Source organism: Grammomys surdaster, unplaced genomic scaffold (genome assembly GCF_004785775.1).
Source record: "Grammomys surdaster isolate TR1022 unplaced genomic scaffold, NIH_TR_1.0 125941, whole genome shotgun sequence".
NCBI lineage: Eukaryota > Metazoa > Chordata > Mammalia > Rodentia > Muridae > Grammomys > Grammomys surdaster.
Window position 1 is genome coordinate 2,989,673 of NW_021620763.1, and position 9,600 is coordinate 2,999,272.

Sequence of the window (9,600 nt, forward strand, 5' to 3'; positions counted from 1 at the left end):
GCCTGTGATCCTAGAATTGGGGGACAGAGATGGGAAGATGCCCAGGAGCTCACTGGCTAGCCAGCCAAGCAGAAAAAACTAAGCCTTGGGCTCAGTAAGAAGCTGCCCTAGTTTGTTTTCTATTGCTGTGATAAACACATGACCAAAAGCAACTTGGCAGGGGTAGGGGAATTGCATCCTACAGCTTACCATCTACCTTAAAGGGAAGTCAGGGCACGGATGAGTCAGGAACGTGGAGGCAGGAACTGATGCAGAGCCATAGAACACTGCTTTTTGGCTTGCTCCTCATCATGTGCTCACTTTGCTTTCTTACAGAACCTAGGACCATTTGCTCAGGAGTGGCACTACCCGTAGTGGGCTGGGACTTCCCATACAATTATTAATCGAGAAAATGTCCCATAGACTTGCCTAGAACAATCTGATAAAGGCAATCCTGTAACTGAGATTCCCTCTTGCTGGATGACTCTAGCTTGTATCAAGTTGACAAACAAACAAATACTCCACCTCTGACCACTGGTAACCAGTGATGCCATTTCTCAGCCTTTATCTGATCTCAGCTAAGATCAAATGTAAAAACTATGATCAAAAGTAATAGAGGAAAACAGCCAATGTCCTTTAGTCTCTATATGCTCGTGTGCATGCGTGCATATTTCACACACACAGACACACACAAACACACACACACACATGCACATGTTGCTCTTTAAAGGTCCTCAAAGCCTTCACTACATCTGTTTCAAGGATAGAAAAGCAAATGGTCATAGCATTGAAGATAGGTTTTTATAGCCATGTAATGAACATTATAGAGGAACTTGCATATAATGTATATAGTGGTGGTTGGCATCTGTATTCCATTAGGATGTATCAGACACATAATTATCACACGTCATTCACACGACCCCAGCAATTATGTACTGTCATCATCCCCATTACAGTTAGGGAAGTTGACACTGATATAAGGTAAGCATTGATGATTAACCAGGGTATTGATCCATGCAGTCTGAAGCCAGAGCTCAGATCAGTATCTACAGTGATAACATTTTCCTTCTTCCTGACAAAAACGATCTTGAAGAAGTTCTGATCATTAGTGAGGAAAGCAGATGAGCATCAGGAACAACATTCATAAGCAAGTCTGGCAGGGAACATAAACGGGGCAATTAAGGTGCCTAGAAAAATCCCAAAGGGACTTCAAAGCTGAAGTGGCACCAGAGCTGGCTGTTGAAAGAAGTGAGAATCACTGCAGCAGGCAGAGGCGAGGAAGAATGTGTCTCTGGTGATACAGAAGTATTCATGGGGTCCCTAAGAACCCGGAGCCTTCCATTTAATAAGCTCCAAGAGACACAGGTTGGACTCATCTTCTATTGTCTCTGTGGGGTTTGAAGTGTTTATCTGGCCAAGGCTGAGCTCTGCCAGGTAAGATTCTCTCACCAGGCAAGCTCGCACGGTACTTCCAAGCATTCTGCCTGAATGGCTTGAAACGGGAGACAAAGACTCCAGGGTAAAGTTCCAGGGGTCCTTGGCTCGAGCCTCCATCATTGATTTTAGCCACCTTCATATGACAAAGAGACACCCATTCTTTCTCCGTGCAGTCGTCTCCTTCACTGCATGTCTTCGTCAGTCCTATGGTCTTCTATAACTTGAGGTAGGCTAGAGAGGTTTCATGGTTCCCCAGGTTTGATGGCCTATGGAAATCTGCTTTGCTGTATTTGTGATTTCTTGGTTCTGATCTCTCTACCTTTCTGAATATTCAGCCTTTCTCTATGTCCCTTCTCTTCCCACCCCTACAAATCACTGTTCTTCACTCCTTGTTACTGGCCCCTTTGTGCTCTTATGGGCTCTTAGGAGACACTCCCATGGAACCAACCATTCCTTGCTTGACCCCTCCTAGTTTCTTCCCTGTGTTTTCTGGGCTTTTCTTGTCATCATCTGATGGTCCCAGGGGAACCTTAGACTCAATATGCACCTAATGTAAGGACTTCTCCTATCACATCCCTCTCCTTCAGCTCACTCTTCCCATTCAGGACCAGGGAACTCATTCCAGGACCTGCCCCTCACCCCACCTTCTACTGTTTCGTACCCTTCTCTCCCTCATGTTTCCCGAATCCACTTCCCTTCTCCAAGTCTCTACTACCTTTTTCTGTTCTTCGACTTTATTATTTAGGTAACAATTGCCTCCCCCTGCTCTCATTGATTCCAGACTTGTGCCTCTCCAAGGTAAAACTTCAGGTTCCTCTGCTCGAGAATCTCTGAGGGCCAATCATCACCAACACCCAACCCCTAGCTCAGTCTAGTAAGTAAGTGTGACCTGGTGTCACCTCTCTGTCTACATCTCAGCATTCATCTTGAGATGGTATGACAAAGTAGCAAGCAGCTTTCTGTGCTGGCTCACGAGTTTTAATTAGCCCATTTCCTCTACGTAGAGCATCTTTCTCACTTTTTAAAAACTTGGTCCCCACTAACTCATGTTTAAAGAAGCAGCCCAGATATTTGGCTCAGGAAAACTTCCCCAATGCATCGAGCAAGGAAGGGCTCCCATGGCATCCTGAGCCTATCGTCCCATAACAAAGGAATGAGATCACTGAGACTCTTCCTCTATTGTCAGACCCTTTTCAGCATCTTGGTCATCTTTGCCCCCATGTGTAATGCAACACCCAACAGAGAACAGACACTCAGTTATACTGTTCACCAGAACAGAACACCCTCCGATAAGTGATCCTAACTTCTCCACCCTTGGACTCCAAGCAGCACTTGACAAATGGTCCATAAGTGACTGCTGGTGCCATGGACAGCCATGATGGCAGGAGAATTGGATCACACAACTCCCCATGTACCACGGCATTCTTTCCCTGAAGCACACATATTCTGAGGTAGAGGTTGAGAGGATCAAACTCTAGTAAGGGAGCCATCTTCTGGGTCTGCAGAGGATGGAAGGCCCGCCCATGAACTCTGCCCTGGAACTACTACTGAGAGGAGCTATCATGAATAAAGGGGGTTATGGCAAAGAAAGGATTAGTGGGCACTGAGAGAGGGTACCAGCTTCCCCAAACGGGTTCTGTTAGTATCTAGAGGAAAGCTTTCTGATCTACTGTCCATTGAGATGATCAGGGTCCCTCTTCCCTGTCTGTCACCCTTGTGGCTTGTCCCTGGTTTTGCAACTGCAACATTCAGATGGTGAACAAGGCAACCAGGGTCAATAAGGGGAGCCTCTGTTGATCCTAATGGGAATCTAAACCTTAGAGGGTGGGGGACCCACACTTTGAACACCCACCTCTAGCTGATCCTCCAGCAAAACCAGTCAGGCTGGTTGCAGTGTATTATTAGAAAGCCCACGTGCCTGACCTTGGAACAACAGAGACACTTGTTCCCCATCCTGGGGATCTAAGCTTGGGTGACAGGGAGGAAGGCCATGGTGGGAGCAGGAGCAATCACCTCACAGCGTTTTCAGAGAGTGGGTTTAAAGCTGCCCCACCCCTTATATATATAGCTCCAGGGTCATGAAGAACCTTTACAAGGGGTAATGAAATTCAAGATGTCAACAAAGCACCTGGTATATGGCAGGAGAAGGGGTGCTTTCGAAATGCTAGCTCCTGACACAGGCACTTCTGAATGACATTCACACAGGCTGAAAAGTCTGGACAGAGATGATTGACCCCCTCAGGGGGTTGGCCCAGCACAGTGAGGGAGGGGTGCTGTCCAGAGCCCCCCCCCCATGCTGATCCTGCAGAGCCTCTGTCCCACCTTTTGCTGAGCATGAGGGAGGGAGGTGGAGTTCTGTTTCAAGGGAGGAATTTTCTAGACTGTGTGGGAAGTGATGTTCTTTACACTTTTCATTGTTAATCACTCTTCTTTCTACCACCTCACCCTCCTTTTCTTTTCTTAACTGGAAAAGACACATCAAATTGGAAGACTGATTCTTCAAACAACCCCTAGAACCATTGTGCATGTCTTCCTAAAAACTATAATGAGTTGGGACTGACATTGAAATCTCCACCTATTACATGGTATGGGGGGTAGGGTGGAGAAGAAACCACCACCACCACCACCACCACCACCAACAACAACAACAACAAAGCCCTTTCACTTTCCATCTCTTTTCACTCAGAAAGGTAAATGATGTCCTAATGGGGAAAGACACCCGGAATATAGCTGAGGAGCAGAAGGTGGCAGGTGGACTAGCTTCTTTTTATTGTATTTTACTTTAATTTTCCAGAGGTTATGCAGCAATAACCACCAGGGTCTCCTCTCCTGGCTCTCCTGGGAAAACGAGGGACCCCATCTTGCAGCCGGGGTCTGGCTGAAGTTGGGAGTTGGTGTGAGAATACAGAGACATTATGCCCTCAGGAGAGAATTGAAACACATCCGCCTGCTCACCTCCAGCCCCTGCTCGCCATGCAATCTCTCCAGCTCCATAAACCGGGTTTAGTGTGCCTGGACATCTCAGTTGAGTCCCCAGTGTGGCACACATAGTTTTCAGTCCACAGCTGCCTTAGGAGGGATGAACCTTTCATCATAAATCACCTACCAGAACCTTCCCTGAGTCTGGGCAGTTGCTCAGGGCTGTTAAAGTTGTTTATTAACCTCTTCCTGTCCCAATGCTGGACCGGATAAGGGGGCAAGTGTGACCCTGTGGCACAACCCATAAGTTCTTAGCACCTCCCAAAAACCCCATCCCTGTTCTCAATCTGGAGGGAGAGAGGGAGAGAAAGAGAGAGAGAGAGAGAGAGAGAGAGAGATTACCTCCAAAAGATGATCTGCCCCAAGGAAGCCATGGCGAGGGAGTTCCTTCCCACAGTCCCACTGTGTGTGGAACCAGATTCTGGTGAGTGGAGCTGCCTGCCTGCCGCTGCCCTCCTGGGTGTTGTGACTCACACTGGGTTCCTGAGTGCTGTCTTTAAATAGTGCAGGCTGGGAGGGGTGCATGTAGCTGTGGACTGCTCAGGTATGAGGAAACAGCTCCGTGAAGCTAAGGCCCAGGGTTGCCTTTCTAGGCCCTGACCCATGAAAGGGTGAGGAGAAGTTTCCCAGTCTCCTCCTCGGGGGGCTTGAATTCATACAGGTCGTTATCTTCCAATTGCACAAGGCACAAGGAAGAGCTAGCTAAGGGAGGGATTCCTGGAGGCTGCAGGGTTGGTGGAACTGCTGGTCCCTGCTGGGTCACTTCTGATAAAGTCTCTCTCTCATGCATTTGATCCCTGCTGGTGCTGACCTGAGACAGCAGACTGGGTTGTCCCTCACAGAGTCATTCTCATACATCTGATTCTTGTTGGGGCACCATAGTGAGGCCATGAGCTGAAGCGACAAGAACCCTGGTGTGCCACTGAATATCTCTGAAAAAGCTAGGTGAGCAAATCTCTTCTGGTTTCCTTTCAGTGAGAGGGTGAGGGGACCCTACCCCCATTTCTTATATCAGTTTTGAGATTCCAGAGATGTTGAGAATATATTGCACAGAAAATTGTTCAAGGTGAGTGGATTAGCATTCTGTTATTTCATTGCAAGGTAGTTTGTTCCTCTCTCTCTCTCAACCTCCCCCCATCTCCTGATTTTTAGATGGGTCACACACTGTAACCCTGGCTGGCTGACTTGAAACTCACTCTGTTTACTATGTAGCCCAGGCTACCTCAAACTTTTGTCAATCCTCCTGCCTCCCTTGGCCCCTGAGCACTGGGATCATAACCTAGGATGCTTTCAAAGGAATGAAGCTTGCTTCCTTCATACTACTTTGGAAGGAGAATGTCCTCGATGGCTAGGTAACTTTCCCGGGCCTTCTGTAGCCATTGCAGAATGGATCAGGGACTTTGGAAACCACCAGAGAGCAGAGCTGAGGAGAGAGGACTGAGTGGCAAGAGGAGAAGACTTCAGAAGAGAGGACTCAGCTTGACAGTCAAGCACAGGGAGGTTGATTTCCAGAACACCTTTCCTTTCCCTAAAGCAGTGGTTCTCAACCTTCCTAATGCTACGACCTTTTAATACAGTTCCTTATGTTGTGCTGACCCCAACCACACAATTATTTTCATTGCTACTTCATAACTGTAGTTTTGCTACTGTTGTGAATTCCAATGTAAATAGCTGATATGCAGGGTGTCTGACATGTAACCCCTAGAGGGGTTGTGACCGCAGGTTGAGAAACGGCTCTAAAGTATCTCTTAGGGAGTTAGCGGGTTTAGGAGAGACTCCACATGCTTTCCCTTCCCCTAAAATAAGCAAAGAGCAATGCCCTGGAACCTATGAAGTGTCTATGAAGATGGGTCCTTCCTGGGTTTGGGAAGCTAAAGTCACTGGAGGCCATAGTTTCCTTAGATCCATACTTTCGGAGCATGGGCACAGAGGTCCAACTACTCAGTGAGCCCTAAAAAGAGCAGCCCCACCTCCAATACTCCTCCAGCCACGACACGTCATCACTAAGGTCTGAGGAATGTCCTGGAAGAAAACAAAACAGCCCCGTAGACAGCCCTCTAGGGGAGAAGTTATCAGGGGGCAGGTACACAACACCCTGTAAGGAAGGTAAGGACGCTGGCTAAAGAAGCCCACAGGCCACGCAGTGGGCATTACCACCACAGGGATGTAACGCTGAAGAGCATTCTGCCATTTCTGGAGAAGCAAACAGACTTCACTCCAGTTCTGGCCGTGAAATGGAAACAGTAAACATATTTTTAAAAATGGCGAAGGGCATTGTGGGTGTGTGTGTGTGTGTACACAGAGAGAAAGACAGAAGCTCTGATCCCTCTCCAGCACTCGAGGAACACACACTGTTCTCTGTGGCTCTGCTAATGCCCCCACCCTGCTCAGTCATCCTCACTCTCCGTAAGTGATGGGCTTCTCTGTGATTGTGTCCTCTGACCACTTTTCACACAGCACCAGGTCCCTAGAGTGCCCTCAACCACTGCTCTGCTTCCGTTGCCCTGTGTCTGGACTCCTGAACATCGGTGTCCTCAGCTCACGTCCTTTGAGCTCTGGCTCCACAGAGCCAGCTGCTGACTCAGCATCTCCACTAGGCTCTCCCTCAGAGACTCCATAACTAGACAAGATCTGCATCTGCAGCCCCGCCCCTCTTCCTCGTTACAGATCTCAGAACACAGCAACTTTGCAGGCTGCGGTAGAGGCCAAGGGACGTGCCTCCTGCCCTCTGAAAGGTCAAGGGAATAAGCCTGCAAAGCGAGATTAAAAAGAAAAGATAAAAAATTGATTAACATCCAAAAGGAGAAAGACATGCACAGGGAGACTCACGGGGATGATTAGTCACTCACTTAACATTATTAAAAACCATCATGCCCTGTTTGCTATAAGGACAGTTCAGAGGCTCATAATGCTTATCAGAGGACTAGGAGATTTCTGAGTGGTCTCATTGGAATTTAAATGTGCAGAAGGGAAAGATATTATCTCCTCAGTATTACTGACCTCGATGGGGTTTGACGATAGGGTGGAGGGCAGCTCACTCTTAAAAGTGACAGGGAATTCCAGCATTTCCACCCAGCCTTGCGTGGGCGGAAGGAAGCTTTCCTTTAGGTCACACGCCTTTTGTGTCTCCACAGTCCATAGTTGGGTGGTATCGAAAGCATCCTCCCTCTTCCCTTGCTCCGCACATCCCTCCATCCAGCCATCTCCGGACCCTCCCTCCTTGATGACTTTTGCTATGGTGGTCAGAACAAAGTGGCACAGGCTGGGCAACCCAAACAACAGGGTTTTATCCCTTCTTGATTCTGAAGGCTTTAAGTCTGGGATGATGTACTAGTGGCGCCATGTTTCCTGAAGCCCACCACAGCAGCTTGGGGTCTTTTCCAGAGTCTTTCTCTGCAGAGCTACTTCCTCATCTTATCCCCCTTTCGGGACAGCCGCCATATTTAATCAAGGCTGGCCCTAAAAGCCTCACTTGAACCTCACGGCTTCTTTGCTGGCTCTGGCTCTGAGTGTACTGAGATGCTGAGGTTCTTTAAGGGTCAAGCTTAACGGTCTTTGAGAGAGATATTTCAAATGACAGCGTTCCCTTATACATGCAATTCCTTTACACATTCCTTTTGCATCTTACTCTCCAACACAACTAGGCTCCCACTATTTCCAGTTGACTTAGATCATTAAATTTATTAAAATAATTTAGTGGCTTGGGGAGATGGCTCAGTGGGTAAAACGGTCACTGTGCAAGGACAAGAACCTGAATTTGAACCCCCCGAAAGTTCAGGTGAAGCCAGACACGGTAATTTGTATCTGAATTCTCAATAATACAGTGACAATGGGAGAGAGAGACTGAAGAATCTCTGGAAACTCATGGCCAGCTGACCTGGTGTAAACAGCAGCAACGACAAAGTACACACACACACACACACACAAACACACACACACAGACATACACTTACACACAGACACACACACAGAGACACAGACATATGCAGACACATACACACACATACATACATATATACACACACATATACACACACACACGAAATAAAATCAAAAGAAATTCTTTGTTTTGGGGTGAATGGATGGAGCTGGAAAGATGGCTCAGCAGTTAAAAGCATCTTACAGTACCCAGATCCTGTGTTCTTCAGTTCCAATGCCTTCTTCTGATGTCTGTGGGCTCATGCACACACATGGTGAATATACATACACCCATGTACACATACACACATATAATAAAATAAATTAATTAAACAAATTTTAGTTTACAAGTATCATTGTTCCAGGGGTGGGGGGTAGCTCCTAGGGGGCATTTGACACATTTCTGGAATGCAGAACTCTAAAATGCATGCTGTCTTCCATCCCTGCACTGTGTGGACCAAGCATTTTCACACTGCTTTCTCTAAAGTGCCATGCTTTACCAGGCCAAGTAGCCTAGCCGTATGTAGATCTCTCTACCTGGAATCCATCCCTGCCTTTTCATTGTTTTATACAGATTTGTGGTCTCCCTTCTCCCATGTGACCCTGGTGCTGACCTCTGAGACTCTGATTGCGACTGTTGACTTGTCTGTGGCCTTTACTAATCACACCATAAAAATAGGAACGGCATCTTAACCTCCTTTGTATTTCACACTAACACAAGGCATGCACCGAACAAGCGATCATTAAATATTTGTTGACTAGACACATCTGTTCCTTTCACAGAGCACAGCCATGACCCTGTTTCCTGTTTCTACATCTGTCTCGTTGCTGGTATCCAAGCTCCTGGAGGATAAAAACCATATTTTTCTTTGTCACCGGGTCCTAGCACCAACCCAGACATAAAAGGACTCGGGAGCACTTGATGGATGGTAAGGGGGATGGGTTTGGACTGCGACCCATCAATCAAGCACTTCCTGGAGCTGTCTAGTGAGCTGGATTGACAGTGTTAAGGGCAGAAGAGAGCATGCTGCATTGGGAGAGGAAGGTGCCATTTAGGCTTGAGTACAAAAGGGAAGAGAGAAGCAGAAATAATTTTTTTCGAAATAAAATTTGTTTCCTTTTTATTGATCTCAAGAAAGAAAGTGACAGAGACAAATTGAATGTATGTGGACTCAAAAAGCCCTCTTCTGAACTTTTTAGGTGATTCACGCAGCTGGGCTTCAAACTTCTCACCCAGTATCGTACATCTCCCTGTGCACCAGGCTTTATGTCTCCTGGGACAGCAGA

General features: G+C 47.2%; 1 protein-coding gene across 1 annotated transcript in view; it reads right to left on the bottom strand.

Moving 5' to 3' along the window:
- The window catches only part of Vtcn1 (V-set domain containing T cell activation inhibitor 1), a 62,743-nt gene extending 57,894 nt beyond the window's left edge, over positions 1-4,849 (bottom strand). Inside the window, exon 1 of the mRNA XM_028753039.1 lies at positions 4,738-4,849. Within this exon, the coding sequence (XP_028608872.1) occupies positions 4,738-4,769 (32 nt within the window). The 5' untranslated portion in view covers positions 4,770-4,849. The remainder of the gene's footprint in view (positions 1-4,737) is intronic.
- Between the last annotated feature and the right edge of the window lie 4,751 nt (positions 4,850-9,600).